The 18,019-nt window shown below is 62.0% G+C and overlaps 8 protein-coding genes across 8 annotated transcripts; 3 read left to right on the top strand and 5 right to left on the bottom strand.

The window, feature by feature from the left end:
* Window positions 1-963: 963 nt before the first annotated feature.
* PAN0_003c1592 (DUF689-domain-containing protein) lies at window positions 964-1,992 on the top strand (the record flags this gene model as incomplete). The annotated part of the gene is made up of 1 exon (XM_014802551.1): window positions 964-1,992. One exon carries the CDS (start codon window positions 964-966, stop codon window positions 1,990-1,992), a length of 1,029 nt encoding a protein of 342 aa, XP_014658037.1.
* Window positions 1,993-2,134: 142 nt separating this feature from the next.
* Window positions 2,135-3,502, bottom strand: PAN0_003d1593 (s-adenosyl-L-methionine-dependent methyltransferase; the record flags this gene model as incomplete). The annotated part of the gene is made up of 3 exons (XM_014802552.1): window positions 2,135-2,945; window positions 3,021-3,156; window positions 3,397-3,502. The coding sequence occupies 3 exons, from the start codon at window positions 3,500-3,502 to the stop codon at window positions 2,135-2,137; spliced, it is 1,053 nt and encodes a 350-aa protein (XP_014658038.1).
* Window positions 3,503-3,555: 53 nt separating this feature from the next.
* Window positions 3,556-7,017, top strand: PAN0_003c1594 (putative mitochondrial ATPase; the record flags this gene model as incomplete). The annotated part of the gene is made up of 1 exon (XM_014802553.1): window positions 3,556-7,017. The coding sequence occupies one exon, from the start codon at window positions 3,556-3,558 to the stop codon at window positions 7,015-7,017; it is 3,462 nt and encodes a 1,153-aa protein (XP_014658039.1).
* Window positions 7,018-7,080: 63 nt separating this feature from the next.
* PAN0_003d1595 (uncharacterized protein) lies at window positions 7,081-7,830 on the bottom strand (the record flags this gene model as incomplete). The annotated part of the gene is made up of 1 exon (XM_014802554.1): window positions 7,081-7,830. One exon carries the CDS (start codon window positions 7,828-7,830, stop codon window positions 7,081-7,083), a length of 750 nt encoding a protein of 249 aa, XP_014658040.1.
* Window positions 7,831-8,051: 221 nt separating this feature from the next.
* PAN0_003d1596 (uncharacterized protein) lies at window positions 8,052-10,763 on the bottom strand (the record flags this gene model as incomplete). Its single annotated transcript, XM_014802555.1, has 6 exons — window positions 8,052-9,484; window positions 9,903-10,133; window positions 10,210-10,315; window positions 10,387-10,497; window positions 10,575-10,595; window positions 10,665-10,763. 6 exons carry the CDS (start codon window positions 10,761-10,763, stop codon window positions 8,052-8,054), a joined length of 2,001 nt encoding a protein of 666 aa, XP_014658041.1.
* Window positions 10,764-11,219: 456 nt separating this feature from the next.
* PAN0_003d1597 (uncharacterized protein) lies at window positions 11,220-14,438 on the bottom strand (the record flags this gene model as incomplete). The annotated part of the gene is made up of 1 exon (XM_014802556.1): window positions 11,220-14,438. One exon carries the CDS (start codon window positions 14,436-14,438, stop codon window positions 11,220-11,222), a length of 3,219 nt encoding a protein of 1,072 aa, XP_014658042.1.
* A 555-nt stretch (window positions 14,439-14,993) lies between these two features.
* PAN0_003c1598 (short-chain dehydrogenase reductase protein) lies at window positions 14,994-16,469 on the top strand (the record flags this gene model as incomplete). Its single annotated transcript, XM_014802557.1, has 1 exon — window positions 14,994-16,469. The coding sequence occupies one exon, from the start codon at window positions 14,994-14,996 to the stop codon at window positions 16,467-16,469; it is 1,476 nt and encodes a 491-aa protein (XP_014658043.1).
* Window positions 16,470-16,473: 4 nt separating this feature from the next.
* Window positions 16,474-17,848, bottom strand: PAN0_003d1599 (uncharacterized protein; the record flags this gene model as incomplete). The annotated part of the gene is made up of 2 exons (XM_014802558.1): window positions 16,474-16,900; window positions 16,968-17,848. The coding sequence occupies 2 exons, from the start codon at window positions 17,846-17,848 to the stop codon at window positions 16,474-16,476; spliced, it is 1,308 nt and encodes a 435-aa protein (XP_014658044.1).
* Window positions 17,849-18,019: the final 171 nt, after the last annotated feature.

Below are 18,019 nucleotides of genomic sequence, written 5' to 3' on the forward strand. Positions count from 1 at the left end.
GCAGCGCCTAGGATTCCCGCGTGGTCCCCCACCGCAGTACTGACTAGGCGATACCTTGCTTAACTTCGCAGATCGGACGGGATGTGGTGCTTTCAAGGTTCTATGGCCGCAGATGTGAAGCGGTGCCTAAGGCGAGCTCTTGACACCGAGCCGTCATCGGGAGAAGAGCTCTGTCGAGTTCACAGCTTTGTTTTACTCGGCCGAGATATTGACGCAGAGGGTTTCAGGGCGTGGCGCGAGTGAGATTTTTTGTATCAGATAAGGCGAAGCTCTGCATTGTCTTCCGTCCGTCACACTGCCAAAGCAACGCAATTTCTGACGAGTCACCTGGCCTTGTGGACACGGATAGCACTGGCTTACGATGGCTAAGTACTTTCCAGATCGCGTTGAAAGCAACGAAACAGCGCAGGTGTGGTGTACACGGCAGAGCAAGGCAGAGCCGTGGAAGCGCTCAGCCGGAGATTAGCTTTGACGTCAAGAGGCCGTGGTGGAGCCGAGTCGGTTGGGTTGGTGGCGGTGATGAGCAGATTTGTGTTTTTCAACAGCGTAATTCGAGGCGTGTGATTTGCCACTGCCGAGCGGTATCTCGCCGCAGGAGAAAAAGGGCGAAAAGCTCCTCTCTAAACCCCGCGCTGCCGGACCGAGGCAGCGCTCTGTTGGTGAGGCAGCGGCAGCGGCAGCGAAAGCGAAAGCGAAAGCGAAAGCGAACCCCACCGCAACCGTCGATTCAAATCCACACCTCCAACTCAGCCGACCACTTGCATTCCACCCACCATAAACATCCTGCTATTCCGAACTTCAGCTCGGGAACGCATTTCGGCTTCACCTCGTTCTACTCGGTTCGGACCATCACTGCGCTCTACCCTTCGGATCATCCCACATCGGCTGCACGTTCACGTCGACTACTCCGCAGCTTCCTCCATCGATATATAGCACATATACTAGGTGCTGCATCGCCCAATCATGTCGCCTCCCGTCGCTACCGATGCCGCATTCTCGCACGCCTCCAACGGCGTCGTGTCGTCCACCGCCGTCGACCCTACCGGCACTGTACTCGTGATTGGTTCCATGGCGTCGGCGCAGAGCGGATCGTACCAGAAGGTCATCGAAGCCTACTCGGGTCGTCAGGTGGAGATGCACATGGTGGATCGTCTCACGGACGGTGCGACTGCGCTCGCTCCCGGCACCTATCCTCTCGCCCACCTCGTCGTATCGTACGCGGATGCAGCCTCGCCCGTGCTCCTCTCCAGCCTCCATGCGGCACTGCAGCCCTCGGCCAAGATCGTGGTTGAGGCAGGCGAGCTCACCGATGCAACGACCGCGCAGAAGGTCAATGCCGAGCTCACCATCGCCGGCTTCACCGACATCCACACCGACAGTGCCACGGGCGTGGTTTCGGCCACCAAGCCCTCGGGTGCTGCTGCGTCCTTTTCGATCGGATCGTCGTCGAGCGCGTCGTCTTCAGCACTCCCCCTGCGCAAGAAGCTGGGCGCATCGTCGGCCGCAGCCAAGAAGTCGCTGTGGGCCACGCAGCCTGCGTCGGCGGAGCTGATCGACCAGTCGACGCTGCTGCGCGACGGCGACTTTGTCGCCACCACGGCGGTGAAGCGTCCGGACTGCGACGTGGGCCCGGGGCAGAGCAAGAAGAAGAAGGCGTGCAAGGGATGCACGTGCGGCCTGCGCGAGCTGCAGGAGGAGGAGGAGCGAAACGCCAACGTGGTGCAGCTCGACACAGAGGACATGGACATGCCCAACGCAGCGCCCACGGAGGGCGGAAAGCGAACCGAGGTGACGGAGACTATCATTGGCAAGGACGGCAAGCCCAAGACGATCAAGCGCATCCAGGTCGACACCAAGGGCGCAACGTCGTCGTGCGGAAGCTGCTTCCTCGGCGATGCCTTCCGATGCTCCAGCTGCCCTTACCTCGGTCTGCCCGCCTTCGAGCCCGGTCAGAAGGTCGAGATCCCCGCAGGCATGGACGACGACATCTAGTCGCGCGCTCCATCTCGCATCTCAGTGTTGGGTTTTGGTTGTGCAATCGTATCAGTCCAAAGGAAGTAATCACAATGCGTGAGGATAGAGCAGGGTATAAACGGGCAGTGAAGCCTGTGAGCATTGCGGTGGAAGTGAGCGATCAGAAGCCGCCCTTTCTGCGGCGGCCGGTGTACTTGCTGTCGAGGGGGACGTCTTCCTTTCCGCGCTTTCGGTTGAGTTGTTTCTTGCGCACAATGTATTCCTTTGCCGTTTCGGAGGAGCGCTTCTTCTTGCTGCCTCTTCGGTCTCGATCGAGTCTTCGTTTTTCGTACTTGACACCGTTGCTGGCGGCTGCCTCTTCATGATCGTGCGTCTTGCCCTCTGGTAGTGTTTGTTTGGTTGCCTGACCGTTGGGACCGACCATCATTTCGCCACCGACCCACAGCACCAGATAGAACTTTTTGGCCTTTTTCGAGTTGGGGTAGTCGACGACAAGACCGCCGCCAAATCCGGCGCGCGTGGCGAACTGCATGATGAACTTGACCTGGTCGTCGGATTCGGGGTAGAACTGGAAGACGGCGCGCGATCCGCGCGAGAGCGACGAGTAGAGCGTGGTGAAGAACGACGAGAGTCGCTGGGCGGGGTTGTGCGACGTGGCGTCGGCATTGCACAGCCACTGCAGCACCGAGATCGAAATGGCGCCGTCGAACGAACCTGCACGGAATCCACAACCTTGACCAGCATCGGCAAGCAAAAGATCTCCCTCGGTCTCCTTTTCCAGTGCAACTTCCAGCATCGAGGGTGAAATGTCGAAACCGATCCATTCGTGTCCGTGCTCGGTGATGATCTCGCCCGAGAGACCCGAGCCACAGCCGATGTCGAGAAGCAGCGCGGGCTTGCGGTGCTCCGGAAGCATGAGCAGTTCGATCGCTCGCTCCGTCATCTCGGCCTGAATCGTCTGCACTCGCGTGCTGCGGTGCGAAACCAAAAGTGCAAAGATCAGCATCTGGAAGGTAAGATGTTGGTGTATTTGGGCGAATGCTTACTTGGCGGTGTACTTCTGTGCCTCAGTGTCATTGTAGAAGATTTCTGGCGGTGCCAGGTGCTCTGGACGCGACATGTTGTAGGCAGCCTGTACGGGTGAGAGGAGGTGGTTGATAGCAACGACGATCAAGGGTTTGGCTGTTCTTCTCAAAAATTTCGGCCCACCACAGCAGTCCGCCTCCGTTCACCGACTCCCGAGCTGGCTCCTCTGGGCTTAACAGAACGCCATTTTGGCTGCGCGCCAAATCGGCCGAAAAGATAAGGGAGAGTTGGTTGTGGAGGCATTTCGGCGCCTCGACGTCAGTGGGAAGAGTCGCGCTTGAGGGAGCGGAAAGATTGACACTTTGGAGGCTAAAATCAGACCGACTGCAAGCTTACCTACTTTTGAGCTTGAGCCAAATCCAACGCTGTCGCTCGGCGTCGTCCCTGAACCTCCATCTTGGTAGTCGCTGTCTTCTTGCTCCAATCGACTCGGACTGTTCATCTGCATAGAGCGCGCACCTCATCGAAAGCGCCGCGATAGATGCCGCCATCATCATGAGCGTTTCTGCTGCGCGGACCCACCGCGTCACCGTCTCGTCCAGGCTCGTGCTCAGCAGCTCGAGATCCACATCCGCATCGCGCCAGCTCAGCACGCTTCGACCCATACTGGCCCAACGACCAACCGCCAACGTCCTCGGCAACGGTCGCAATGCTCAATCATCTAGGTTGCGCCCACCAGGCCCCTTGCTATCGAGCCGTACGCTTGCATCATTCGTGGGTCCTGCCGGCGCGACGCCAGAACCAAATGCGCTGCAAGTGACCGATCCGCTGCTCATCTACCGCGCCAAGGTGGCGCGCGGCGAGCTCGAGGAGGACGAGGAACAGCTTCGCGCGCTCGTCGAGCTGCGACGCATCAATCGTACGCTGCGCGACTATGTTCCGCCCGCGCATCTGCTCGGCATCCTCAACGACGATGCGCAGTCCGCCTCGTCGGCTGCGCTCGCCTCAGCCATCGATGCGCGTCTCCGCCCGGGCGCGCGCGAGTTCCAGGACGAGCCAACCTCACGCCCCAGCTCCGGATCGCGCAACAAGAGCGAGAGCATCGGCGAGCTCGTCAAGTGGCTCAGCGAGAGCGAAGGCCTCGCCGAGCTCGGAACGCCCAAGGGCCTCCTCATCACAGGCACACCCGGAACGGGCAAGAGCATGGTCATGGACATCTTCTACGACTCGCTGCCGACAAAGCACAAGTTCCGCCGCCACTACCACCATCTGCTCCTCGACCTGTACAAGATCATCTGGCAAGAGGCGGAGCGTCGCAGGCTTGCCGTGAGTCAGGGCATGCCCAGGCCCACGGCGACGCCCGAGATCGGCGGCGCAGTGTGGATGCGCGACCCGCGCGCGCAGAACAAGGCGTCCGCCTGGAGACGCGCGCTGCGAGGCATGCCGTTCTTCCGACCAGACTCGCTCGCAGATGACGCGTCCGCACAGCTCCAGTACATTCCCGGGCCGGACGGGGATGTGGTCAAGACCACGCTGCCGCTGCATGCTGCCGCGCATCTCTTTCTGAATCACGGCCATATTCTGCTGTTCGACGAGATCCAGCTCGTGGATGTCGCCAGCGCCGGTCTGCTCAGGAGAACGCTCGAGGCGTACTGGCGGCTTGGAGGCGTGGTGATCGGCACGAGCAACCGCATCCCAAAGGATCTGTACGCCAGCAACGTGCAGCGCGGACAGCTCACCCAGTTCCTCGAGATCCTCCAGGAGCGATGTCCCAACCACGAGATGCGTCGCAGCCGCGATTTCCGCAGGCAACCGTTCTATCGCCAGGAATGGCTCGACCGCAACACGGCCGATGCGCAAGACGTTCAAGGCGCAGTTCAGGCGGAGGTGCCGGCACAGACGTCGTACTTCCTGCGCAGTGAGGCGGACAAGTTCAACGCGCTCGTGCAGGATGCTGTGGCGGGGCGGAGCGAGCAGCCTGCGACGCTCAACGTGTATGGCCGCAAGCTGGTGGTGCCGCGTGCGATCGCGGCGACAGATCAGATGCCGAGCGTGTGTCGCTTCACGTTTGCAGAGCTGTGCGACTCGCCGCTGGGCCCGGCGGACTATCTGACGCTCGCCTCGAGCTACCACACGTTTGTGCTCGAGGGCGTGCCGCAGATGACGCTCATGCAGAAGAACCAGGCGCGCCGCATGATCACGCTGCTCGATGCAGTGTACGAGGCCGGATGCCGACTGATCGTGCTGGCCGACGCTGGACCCGACGACCTTTTCTTCCCCGACGCAGAGGGCGCAGCACGCCACGCTGCACGCGGACCAGCCGCCGGGCCGGGGGATGTGAGGCCCGAGCTGCACCTCGGCGCCGTTGGGACGCACGAGGACGTGGTGGACATGTCGACCAAAGGCGCGCGTTCGCCGTTCCTCACGCCTCCGCCCGGCAAGGGATACCCCGAGGAGGAAGAGCTCGCGCGACGCAAGGCGGGTCAGCGCGTCGACTTTAGCCAGGACGAGTTCATGACCGAATCGCTCATCATGGCCGAAACGCTGTCCGAGGCAATGCAGGATACCGAAGAGGGCTTCCGTCCCAACATCTCGGCCTACTCGTCGGAGCGGCCGTCTCGCTCCGCCGCTGCTGTAGATGCCGACGTGGCGCAAAGGCGCAAGGACGACAAGGCGGGCTTCAAGCACCTGGCGATCTTTAGCGGTGAGGACGAGCGGTTTTCGTACCAGCGTGCCGTGTCGCGGCTGTTCGAGATGAGCCATCCGGACTGGATGCGGCGCAAGGGGTGGCGGCCGTTCCTGTCCAACGAGATGGCGGCGTGGGCGGGCACCTCGCATGCGCAACAAAAAGTGGCCGAGGCGGTGGGCAAGGCGGTGGTGGCCAACGAGCTCAACGAGGCGCAGAGGCATTTGGAGCGGGCCGAGAGCGCGGCGAGTGCGACAGCGGGGCTGTCGGCCGATTCGCCGCGGTTCGAGGATCCGAGTGGGGATTTTGCGGACGAGGCATCGTACGAGACCGCGACGTTCCCGGGCCGGCGAACGGCGCAGACGCGCCTCGAGAGGGAGATGGAAGAGTGGACGGCCAAGAAGCAGCAGCGGGAGAGTGGGAGGTATGCGGCGCCTGATTTTAGCCCGGGGCCGATTGGGAAGAAGAGGGGCAGGAACGAGGGTCCGCCCGTGCTGGCCGAGGCGCACGTGTGGGGTGTGCGCGAGGACTGGGGTAAGAAAGCGGGTGCGTGGGGTCGTGGTAGCGCCGTGTTTGCGGACAAGGAATCTCAGTCGTCGGAGTCCGGCTCGAATCCACGCCCGCGGGCACATCCACGTTCGACGGGCGCAGGTGGTGGTGGTGGTGGACGACGAGGGTTTAGCACGAGCGCACAGGCACATGCCCGTGCGCTGGACCACTACAGCACACTGCAAGTGGCGCGCGGTGCAACGCAGGCGCAGATCAAGGCGCAGTTCTACAAGCTGTCGAAAGAGCTGCATCCGGACGTCAATCCGAGCGACGATGCCAAGAAGCGCTTCCAAGAAGTCAGCGAAGCCTACGCCACCCTGGGCACGCCTGCAAACCGTCGTAGCTACGACCGACAATGCTCTGCCCCCAGCGGAGGAGGAGGAGGGGGAGGTGGGGGGTATGGTGATAATGTGGGGCGGGGGTATGCGTGGGATGCGGAGGATAATGCGAATCGACGTGCGCGCGCCACGTATGCATGGGACTACCAACGACGACGCAAGCAGCAGGACCAACGAACGTACGGTCGACAGGCGAGCATGTACACCTCGGACGAGGCGGATGCGTTCGAAACGCTTGCGGCGCAACAACGTGCGCGCGAGGCGAGGAACCGGGCGAGACAGCACGGAAGCGAGGCATGGAGCAGCGCAGAAAAGGAGTACCAGAGCGACGTCGCCAATCCGTTCATGCGCTTTGGACAGGTGGTCGTCATGCTCTACCTCGTCTGGAAGGCGGGTACGTATTTTGTAGACCACCCCACCTCGCGCAGGCGATCCACGTCGTAGAGCAATTCCACAAGTTTGGATACAATTGGTCTGGAAATTGGCAGGAAGGGGGAAGGGGGAGTTTTATTTGGCAGGAGGGGCAGCGGGGGCGGGTTTGGGTTCTTCGTCGCCAGGCGGCATGATGAGGAGGATGGCGATGGGGATGAGGTAGAACCAGTACTTTTGCAGGAACGTCTTTTCGGGCGGTGGCGTTTGGACCGTGCCGTCCTCGTTGGTGGGTAGCGCTTGTTTGAGTTGCGGCCTGGGCGGGACCACTGCGTTGACCACTACGACCTGTGTGTTGAATTCCACCTTGGCTTGCGGAGTGGTCACCTGTTTGCCGCGGTTCGAGCGTCGGGCGAGCTGCCTCTGCCTCTCTTTCCTTGCCTTTTCCTTGAGTGCGGTGAGTTTTTGCTCGGATTGGAGGGGGCAAAGCGGGTCGAGGGCGATATCGTTGATGCGGTACGCGATATTCGTCACGCCCGCCCCGCGGGTGGTGAGGGTGAGCGTGTCATCGATACTGAGCAAGTCTGGATGAGACTGGCGCAGATGGCAGAGCGGGATCGAGGTGGATGCATGTACGCTACCGCCGCTAGAAAGTGCGATCGAATACCATTCTTTCGAAGCAGAAGCAGCGGCGGTACGAAGTGCCTCGATGTCCGAGGTGGAGAGCGAGCTGGTAAGAAGAGCGTCCGAGGCGTTGAGTTGGAGTGCGCCGCGCACTGTCCAGTCCGGCGTGGCGGTGAAGGTGGAGATGCGGTGAAGCACGTCGTACGTCACGGCGCCTGCGCGTGCAACGCACACCAACACTATCGCTACCAGCAGAATCCGCATCTTGCTCAATGGTGGTGATGAACAAGTCCACTTTCGACCACTTGCGCGCCACTTTTGAAAAAGGCTTCGGCGGGGGACGTGCACTTGCGCCCCCCAACCTAACATTCCCAATATTTTTCCCAACCTCACCCTTGGCGAGGCACCCGTATGACATGGGAGAAGGAACGTTTGCATTGCGAATCGAGCTTACAAGGGTCCGTGGCAGAGAGTGTGGGATGGCGTTACATGACGATGCAGCAGCAGCCGGACTTGCCGTGCGTGTCTGTGCGCTTTGCCGGTGGCGCTGTGGCGGCCGGGACTTGGTGAACTGGCTGCGCTGCATATGTCTGCTGCCTATTCGGCGGTGCGATTTCTTGCAAGGGCACTTGTTCCTGCTGCTGCGTGAGACGCTGCTGTGCACTGCGCTGGCTGTTGCTCGACCTAGCCCTGTCCATCTTTGGCGCCTCGCTCACCTCGCTCTCGGTTCGCTCTGGCTCCACCTTGACTGTGGGCTCGTGGTGTACTTGGGCATGGCGCTCTTCGGCCTCGAGCCTAGCAGCACGCTGCTGTGCAGCAAAGTCGGTCTGGCTGAGCGGGAGGCCGTTGCGGTCCCAGGTATCGATGAGCGCCTCGTGCGTGCTTGTACTATTACCGGCGAGGAGGTGCTGTTGCTGGAGCTTGCGTGCGACGGTGGGGATGATCTGGTCCTCCCAGTTGACGCTCCTGCTGGGCGATGCACCTGCACCGACTGCACCGAGGGCGCCGAACTCGTCTGTGCGGCCGAAAGCGGGTGGGGCTGAGGCTTCCCTCATCCCGCGTATACGATCGGGTGTTAGGGATGCATCCGATAGCGACTTGAATGCGTCCGGCTGCGTGCGGCGCATGGGCGAGGCATCATCGAGCTGGGCGCGCCGTGCGTTGGGGGAAGAACTGCCGAGTGGCCCGAATTCTTCGATCAGCTTGGGGTCGAGGGCGGCTGCTTTGCGTCGGGATAGCGATGTTGTTCGCTGGTGCCCCAGCGCGGGGGGTGAAGAGGGAACGGGTGGCGGGGTGTCGATGCTGGGCCGCATGGGTGTGGAGTGTGTGCGTATGCGTCTGCGTTCGAACGATGTGCGGTCGACCTGTGGAATCGGCTCAATGCTTCCCGGCTGCGGTGAGTCGGTCGAGGCTTGGCTGAGCCGTGCGGCGTGTTGGCGTGCAGCAATCTGTCGCGCTTTGTCCCGCGCTCGCTGCGTTGCATCGCTCGAGCCACTGGATCGTGGTGCGGGGGAGTCGAACGGAAAGCTGGATGCGGCCACATCTGCGCGGGATCGGGCGGGGCGTACTGTAGCGAAGCGGTTGTGGTACTGGTCGATGGACGACTCGCGGTGCGTGTGGACGATCTCGCGCGAGGCACGGGCGTCCCGACGATCAGTGGACTCGCGAGGACGTGCCCAGCCGACATCGCTCTCTTCGATCCGGCTAATGCGCTTGGATAAGTCGCGCGACTGCTGCTCCAGCTTGCGCCGCAAGGCAGGGACGACTTGGTCGTCCCATGGCACAGCAGCCTGACTCGAAGGCGGCACGGACAGAGGCCCCCATTCGTCCTCGTCGATGCCGGTGTTGGTGACGTCGTGTCGGGAGGCGAGCGGGATACGTGCACTGCGCGAGTGCGATAGTGTAGCAGCCGGCATGGCTACGCAGTGGAGCAATGGGTGCGACTAGATGCCAAACATGACCGGCTTGCGACTGCGAGCGAGCGCCTCGTTGAGATGGTGGGGGAGTGCGGTGTGGTGTCAGCCATTCAAGGCTGGTGGCAGCGCACACTCACGCGCTTTTCCGCCCAGAAAATCGCTCGCTTGCAATATGCACGGCCCCGTCACGCGCCCGCCCTCTGCCCGCATCAAATGAAACAAACACTTTGCAACCGCCTTGGCTTGCCGCGCACCGTGCTCGCAAATGATACACGCCCAGACTTCATCTCGACGCCTCCTTCACACCACACACTCGCTCCGAATCAAAGGCGAAAAGTCCATTGCAATGATGGGCGAGCGGTATGCGCTCCAACCGCGTCGGCTTGGCTTGCGCTCAAGCGAGTAGACCAAGTCCCACACCCAGCACGACGGAAGCGGCGGTGCCGACGAAAGCTGCGGCACGCATGGTGCTGGCGCTGTTGCTGGCGCCGCCACTGGGGCGCGAAGTGCCGGTGCTGCTGGTGCTGGCGAGCGTGGCGGTGGCCGAGCCCGTGGCGGCCATGGTGGCCGAGCTGTTGGGGTCCGCATTCGTGTTGGCCGTCACCTCGGCAGGCTGCGTACCGTTCGGCTTCACCTCGAACGAGCTCGAAGCTGCCCCCCGCATCCAAATTCCGCAGAGTCAGCCTTGCATTCATCCAAACACAGAGAGAAAGAGAGTAAGACTTACCGTAATACACCTGGGGCCTGTCGAGCTCGTAGTTGCTGCTGTTGACAAACAGGAGCGAGTAGGTGCCGCTCGGGATGCGGTCGATAAAGATCTGCGCCGTGCCATTCTACACTCGCGCGAAAAAGCAGCGGTCAGCATACACAGTGGGGTGGTCGAGAAGAAAGAGCGAGCGCTTACCTCGGTGACCAGGGCGTTTCCAATCTGGAAGTTGCCGTTGAGCTGGCTGCTGTTCGAGTTGAGCAGCTGCACCGAGAAGAAGGTCGCGTCGCTCGAGTTGGCCTTCCAGTTCTAGATTGCACTCGAAATTCAATCGATAGTCAGTGGGGTGTATGCGCCGAGGTTTACCGCGGAGGCATGGCTCGTACCAGAGTGTTGGTGTAGTTGGTCTGTATTGAGAACAAATGCGTCGGTCAGCATCTCGCGGCTCACACTCGATCTCGGTGGACCGGACTTACGACCCAGTAGCCGCCGTTGCTGTTGGGGAAGGTGATCTCGAACGCCTGGGCGACTCCGGCGAGCGAGCCGATGAGAGCAAGCGCAGCAGCAGCGTGCATTGTTATCGAGCGGGGTATGAGGGGTATCTATGCGAAAAGAGAGGAGAGCGTAGCGGATGGTGGTGTTGGATCAAGATGCACTTGCGAGGGAGGAATGAGAGTTGGATGCGCAACCCAGGGTCTGCATTTGCCAAGACTGGGCTGCATGGACGGAGCTTTCTTTGCGCATTTTCGACCTTCGCTGTTTCCCTGCCTCTCTCCGCCGGCTCCACGTCGCGAGAAAAAGGCGAAATCCGGAACAACACCCGCGCTCATCCGCGCGCCAAATCACGCTCTCGAGCCATGTCAACTTGTCAAGCTTTTGAGGAAAAAAGGTTCTTTTTTCCGATTTTCTTTTTTCGTTGGTTGCGCCCGCCTGCCTGCTGCACCGCGTGACCAAGCCGAGGCGAGACCAACACCGGGGCGCAGGTTCGGTTTCATCTCGGAATCGAAATCGAGCCTGGCTTGGTCGCTATGTTAGGGGTGGATGGATCGTCGGGGCGACTGCGAGTGCGCGGCATGGTTGGCGGGTGACGTTGGCGAGCCCATGCCGAACGGCATCTCGTTGAACACGGATCCCGCCGGCGAATGCGCCAGTGCCGCCAGATTCGACCCGGGCGTGTGTGCGTGTGCGGTGGCGTTGTACGAGTGCGACGCCATACTGCCCGAGCCGCTCGTGGGGCCCGCACTCATGGGTGTGCCCCCACCAATATCGTCCAGGAACTTGGAGAAGTAGTCCGTCCACGAGAGCTCTTCGAGCTGGTGCGCCACCGAGCCCGGATCGTCGGCGTACATGGGCATGATGCCGCGTGCATCGCCAAACGACGCAGGGTGGATCGCCATCTTGCCGGCGCCCGAGTCGGGCCCGCCGTTGGCGTCGTCGTGGGCACGCGCCTCCGCACCGCCCAGGTTGTACGCTCCCTGCGTCAATGCGGTTGCGCCGCCACTGCTGGTGGAGGTTGCACCGGCGGCGCTGTCCATCATGAACTGTGCAAATGCTGCCGAGGTGATCGGAGCGTCCGAATAGCTCGTTTCGCTCAGCGAGGTGCGGTTGGGCGACATGGGTGCGCTGGGGATAGGCGACCAGGTGTGGATGTACGAAGCCGCCGAGATGGGCGCTGTGCCTGCCTCGCCCAATTGACCGCTGGGGCGGCGATCGAACCTCTCGCCCCTCGCCGCCATGCGCGCGGACGGTGGCAAGGCCGGATCGTTCCTCGGTTGCTGCAGTGTCGATTTGCCAGCTAGCATGACGCCCGGCAAGGCGCCTGCCATGCGCTGGTCTGCACGCACCAGCATGCGGCTCACGCGCTCGCGCTGATCCGACGTCATCGTATGCATCGACCTCAGCGCGATATCGCGCAAAATGCGATGGGCCCTCCTGAACAGGCGCGAAAAGTAGCGGTCGTCAAAGGCGGCAAAGATGCGCAGCGTCGATTCCACCAGATCGTTGTCCTCCGCCAGCCGTTCGGCGTCGCGACACTCGTGCCACACCGTGATCATGAACGTCGCCGTGCTCATGAAGGCCTGCTGAAAGATGAATACAAGGTCGCTCATGTGGTCGCCCTCGTGCAGCGCGATCACGACGCGCAGGCACTCGCGCGCGTGGAAGACGCACTGCGGATGCAGCATCTTGCGCAACGCACTGTGCTCCAGGAACGGCTTGAGGATGTACAGCCGGATGTCGTGCGTGCCACACTGAACCAAGCCCGCCTGCAACCGGAAGGGGCTCTCGATCGTGCGTAGATGCGCGGGGGTTTCGGCCACCCATTCCTCGAGCCGCTTCGAGAGGATCACCATATCCTTGTACTCGGGCACCGAGCGCTGCTTGCTGGGCTGCATCTTTTTGCCCGCATCCGCCCGCCAGCGCGGCGAATACAGAACGTGGACTACATCTTGCACGATCACGTTGAGCTTGATCATGTGGATGAAGCCGCTCATCACCATCGGCTTCTCCCCCTCACCGCGCGCCGGCGGAGTGGGGATGGCACCACCCGATTCGTACTGGAACAGCGTCTCGTCGTCAATCTCGAGCGGCAGCTTGACGTCGCAGTCCGAGAGCTTGAGTGCAAGCGGTCGACCCATGTTGATGGAAAAGATGCAGTCGAGGATAAAGGCGCCCCAGAACACGCGTCGCCTGAGCTCCTTCTCGTACGGCGAAAAGCCGCGGTAGGCCTTCTCCTGATGCAAGCCGATATCCTGCAGTGCACGAATCGCCACGCCCAGCACGGTCCAGCTCGCGCCGGGCCCGATGGCGCCATGCATAAACGTGGCGGTGATGATCATCACCTGCACGTTGATGAGGCTCGCGGCGTACACCTGGTGGTACAGCCTGCTGGCGGCGGCAAAGTGGTCGCCCGCCGTATCTGGGTCGCCCGAATCGGCGAGCACGCGTGGATCGTTGCTAAAGCGCGACGCGATCGCCAGGATCGTGAAGACGAACCCGCGGAAGGCCGAGTCGACGTCGGCGCGGCCCGAGGCCAGGTCGCGCTCGAGAGAGGGGCGGTGCACGATGGGCATGAGCGGATGCAGCTTTTCAAAGAACAGGTCGAGCAGGTCGCGGATGAGGTCGTGGTCGGGCAGCGTGTAGCGCTCGAACCACTCTTCGGTGACTGCATCGTCGCGTCCGACCGCGACGGTGTTCTTGCGCCGCAGCAGCTGGATCCACTCCTTGGAGTTGGTTGGGTACAGCGGCCGTGGTGCGCCCTTTGCTGCTGTGCCCGACGCAGACGCCGGCACTGCAGACGAAGAGCCTGCTATCGGGGTGGCGGCCGACTTGCTTTTGCTGTGCGAGCCGTGGCGGTGTGTCTCGTAGCTAATGCCGGCGTGGTTGGTGGTGTGGGCGTGCCGTGATCCTGCGCCTGGACTTGGGGGACGACTGTCGGCGGCGATGGTGTTGAAGAGCGTCATGGCGGACGAGTGGCCAAAGTAGCGCGGCCTTCCGTCCTCGACATCGGGAAGCAGCGCATCGCGCTCCTCGCGGTTCGAAGCAGCAGTGGCGCTCGCCGCCTGCCCGGAAGCGTTTCTGGATGCTTGTGCTGGCTCGTCTGGATCGCTGCCACCGCGCTGCAGTCGTACGGCCGAGCTGGACGGCAGCTCGTTGTCGTGGCGTGCATATGCAGAACTGTAGGAGGCGTCCTCTGGCGCCGGATCCGAATCGTCCGTATGTTCGATGCCCGTCTTTTGACTCGCAAGCGACTGCCACGCATTTGCGTTTTGCGGTGGAGCACTCGAGCCGCTAGGACCGGTGACGTTGAGCTCGCCGCGCTCGTACTGCTGCGCCACATGCGGCGCGACGGAGCGCAGCGCACTGAGGAGCGTCTCGACCCTGCTCTCGAGGATCTCGTACTTGCCCCGGGAGCGGTCGGCGTCGCTGCTGAAGGTGCAGCGGTAGTTGTAGGCGGTGCAGTTGTTGCACGTATTCGACGGATTCGGCAGCCCCTCGCACTTGATCTTTTTGCGGCGGCACGTGTCGCACGCCACCACCACCCTCCTGCGCTTCTTGGCCTTGGTGTCGGTAGTGTCGTCGGCGGGCTTTTTCGATGTGGATGGTTTGGGGTCGGACGCTGCCTTGGTGCGCTTTTTTGGGGCGGAGGAGGAGGGAGTGGGCGAGTTTTCAAACGACACGCTCGCACGACCATGGCGCATGGAGACGAGCTCGAAGGCGGCATGCGCCTCGTCCTCGCTCTTGTACGACATGGCGGCGAGTAAGGATCGCGGTGGGAGTGGGGGTGATGGTGGTGTGATCGGAGCCAGTGAAAGGTGCGGTGGGCGAAGGGTCCTCGCCACGGCTGCTTTTTTGTGGAGTCGCCTTTCCGAGGCAGCCGGCTGAGCGTGGAATTACACTGTTCCACGCCCAGATTTTCCAGAGCAGCTCGGAGCCACTTTTGCGGGGTACAGTAGCCACCCATCCCCACACTTTGCTCTACCTATCCTCGTTCCACGGATGGGGTCTCGACACAACCTCGAGCAGAGTAGCGTCCATCGTACTGGGGGCTGTCATACTGCAATTCTGCTGCAGTGGCTGGCGAGCTGGAGACGCGGCACAAAGGCATGTCGCAGCGCATTTGCCCGGCTTGCATTTCTTCCGCATGATGCATCCTTGCGCTTCTTGTCCAATGCAACGGTCCGGACAGTCTCATCTCGCAGCATCTCCATCTCGCAGCGCCCTCGTCTCGCAGCCGGCCGCGACGCATTACGAAGCAGCGTCGCGTCAGGAACAGTCGCGCACAAGGAAACGTCGAGCGAGGCCACATGGCTTCGGGGCCGCCTTTCCTCACAGAAGCACGCGTGGGCAAGCCAAGCAGTGAGCGTGCGTTGCAGGGCTTGGGGGACGCTCGATCTCAGCCCGACTCAATCGACTCGAGCGCCGGGTGGGGACGCAAAAGACTTGCCGACAATTCCGGCCACGCTTGGCGGCGCGTTGCTGCTCGCAAGGCGGGCCTGTGCCTGGGCCTGTGCCTTTGCTCCGGCGCTGTGCCTCGATGCAGGGTCCAAGAAAAGTCGCACAGATTCGTGCGCCCACACAGCGCCGGTCTAACAAAGTCCACTCGAGCGCCTCCACACGGCCGCCACCAACCAACCAAGCGCAGACTGGTTCCGCTTCCACCATCATCCTCTCCTGCCAACACGCACTGGAGGCGCATCATGGCGACACGCATCATCGCCACGGGCGGTCATTCGGGTCTTGGATTCGAGGCGCTCAAGACGCTGCTCGCGTCGCCCGCCCTGCGCACGCCGTGCAGTCTCACGCTGTTGGTGCGCGATCCCACCGCCAGCCGCGTCGTCCAGGCGCGCGATCGACTCGTCGCACAGTACCGCACCGCCAGCCGCACATCGTCCACACTGGATCTGCACATCGAGCCTCTGGATCTGGCTTCGCTCTCGTCCGTTCGACAAGCAGCGTCGGCACTGCAGCACCAGCTCGCCGACTCGGCGCAGGGAACCGATATCCTGCTCCTCAATGCCGCCGTTGCAAAGTCGAGCCGCGAAACCGTCGTGGACACAGACAAAGTTTCCGGTGCTGTACATTATCCGAGTGACAGGATGGAGGATGCGAATGGGAGGGTGGAGGAGACGGCTTGCGTGAATCATGTTGCGCATCTCGTGTTGGTTTCGATGCTCGCACCGACCATAGCAAAGAATGCCCAAAACGGTCGACATACACGCATCGTGTTTACCGGCAGCGCACTGCATCGCAGCCTCAAGGACATCACCGATCTGGATAGCTTCTTTGCAGCATCAACAGAGGATGAGACCAAGGCTTGGACGTTGCGCGAGACGTATGCGGCGTCAAAGTTCCTTCAGATGCTCGGCGTGCGTGCGCTCCGACGCAGGCTCGAGGAGGATTTCGAGAAGCAAGACGTGCCAAGAGGAAGGGTGGAGGTGGTGGTGGTGCAGCCGGGCTTTGTACCACAGACGCAGCTGTGTCGCGAGTCCGGTCTCATGACGAGGCTCGCAATGTCGTACATCCTCCCCTGGGCCCCCTTTACCACGCGTCTCGAGGATGCAGGAACGTACATCGCCAACGCGTGTACCATCGACCTACCGCCGTCACAGACTGAACAGCAGGATGGGTTTCACTCGACAGAGGCGGTGGTGCAGTCGGCATTGTTGGAGGTCCATGCCAAGAGTCAGCGCTTTGGCACGCTCGATGCGCGCACAGCAGACGTGCAGCTGCAGGACAAGTGGTGGCCAGCCGCATGCGATGCATCCTGGAATAATAGCTGAATTACTAGTCGCCATCGTCGAGGTCATTACCGCCGATCGTCTGCTCTTCGCGCGCAAGCATCTGCGTCGCCAGCTCGATCCCTTCGAGCTCTGCCACATCCTCGTCTTGCTCCGTTTGCGCTTCTTCGGGTGCGGGCGTGTCGGATGTGGTCGCAGGACCGGGCGTGCCGGCATCACTAAACGCCGAGCCGCCTCGGAACAGCGGGGTGGCGCCGCGGCCCACGCTGGCGTTGCGACTGGAGCGCTCCGCCGGTCCGAGCGATGTAAACTGCGCCTGAACCTCGCCCCGGCTGCTTGCGCCAGGTGTGGCGGACACGCGCGCAACGGACAGCTGGCGTACCTCGGTGGCGGGTTTGTCGCCAAACAGCTCCGGATGCGCCGCCAACGTCCGCTTCGACGGTTCCACCACCAGTACCAACAGCTTGCCGAATCTGTTTCGACGCGTGAAAGAAATGTCAGAGAGAGAAGAGAGAGAGCAGGAGGGTGGATGCGACTAACATTCGGAATCCGGCATAGCGAACGTGCAGCTTGGGCTTCATCTTTTCCTCGTCCTCCTCGGTGATTACGATCGCAGCATTGTCGGCGTTGTAGTCGTCGTAGTCGTTTGCCGGCGGAAGATCTTCAGCAGGCGGGTCGTCGGTGGCATCGGTGGCCGGATCGGGCTTGATGTCTTCTTGGATGCGCACGCGCTTCGAGCGTCGCGGTGCAGTGGTGTTGTCCGCATCGTCTGTGCCGCGCCGCCGTCGGGTGGATGCAGGTGGGGGCATGGCAAGGCTGTCGTCGTCGTCTTCTCCGAGGCCCCTGAAAAGAGCGTGGTCATCCGCGCCCGATAACGAAGCCATACTAGCGTTGGGCGAAGACGGCAATGCTTCCGGCTCGGGCGAGTCCTTGATCTGCAAAGCCGACTCGCTCGAACTCCCTACCGCTGGGGTCATAGCGGCTGCGGGCGCCGGAGTTGCGGACGCCCTCGGGATGGGCGCATGCAGGTTGGTGTTGGCCTCATCCTCAACCTTGACCTCTGCAAGCGTGGGGTCTGCGGGGAACACGAGGCTCTTTTCCTTGAGCAGCACCGAGTGGCGGTCGTCCATGCGGCGGAAAAAGTAGGCCACCTGAAAGTCGCGGTCCGAATAGACATCGACGCGCTCCTTCTTGCTCATCGCCGACAGCTTGCCGGAGGCGTCGGACTCCTTGCGCAGCTTCGGCATGATGCGCGTGCGCAGGATCGAGAGCACCTGCGTGAGGATGTCGGGATGCTCGTTCATCCACGCCACGTGCCGGTAGTCGAGGTACAGGATCGTCTGCAGCACCACGTACGGCGACGCGCGCAGGTAGAACACGTTGCGCTGCGTGAACTTTTTCCGTGGGGTTGCCGCACTCATCGTATTGCCGCTATGCACCCAAAGATCAAGGCCAAGATGATGGTGGCGGCGAGGATGGAGGAGGTGGGGCTGAAACGAAAGCTGAGTTCCGACCTTAAACCTCCACTTGTGTCGCCCGATGCGATCTGCCGATTGGTCGCCATCGGTTCTTTCGGAAGGCGCAGCGCCGAA

Source organism: Moesziomyces antarcticus, assembly GCF_000747765.1.
Source record: "Moesziomyces antarcticus DNA, scaffold: scaffold_v10003, strain JCM 10317, whole genome shotgun sequence".
Classification (NCBI taxonomy): domain Eukaryota; kingdom Fungi; phylum Basidiomycota; class Ustilaginomycetes; order Ustilaginales; family Ustilaginaceae; genus Moesziomyces; species Moesziomyces antarcticus.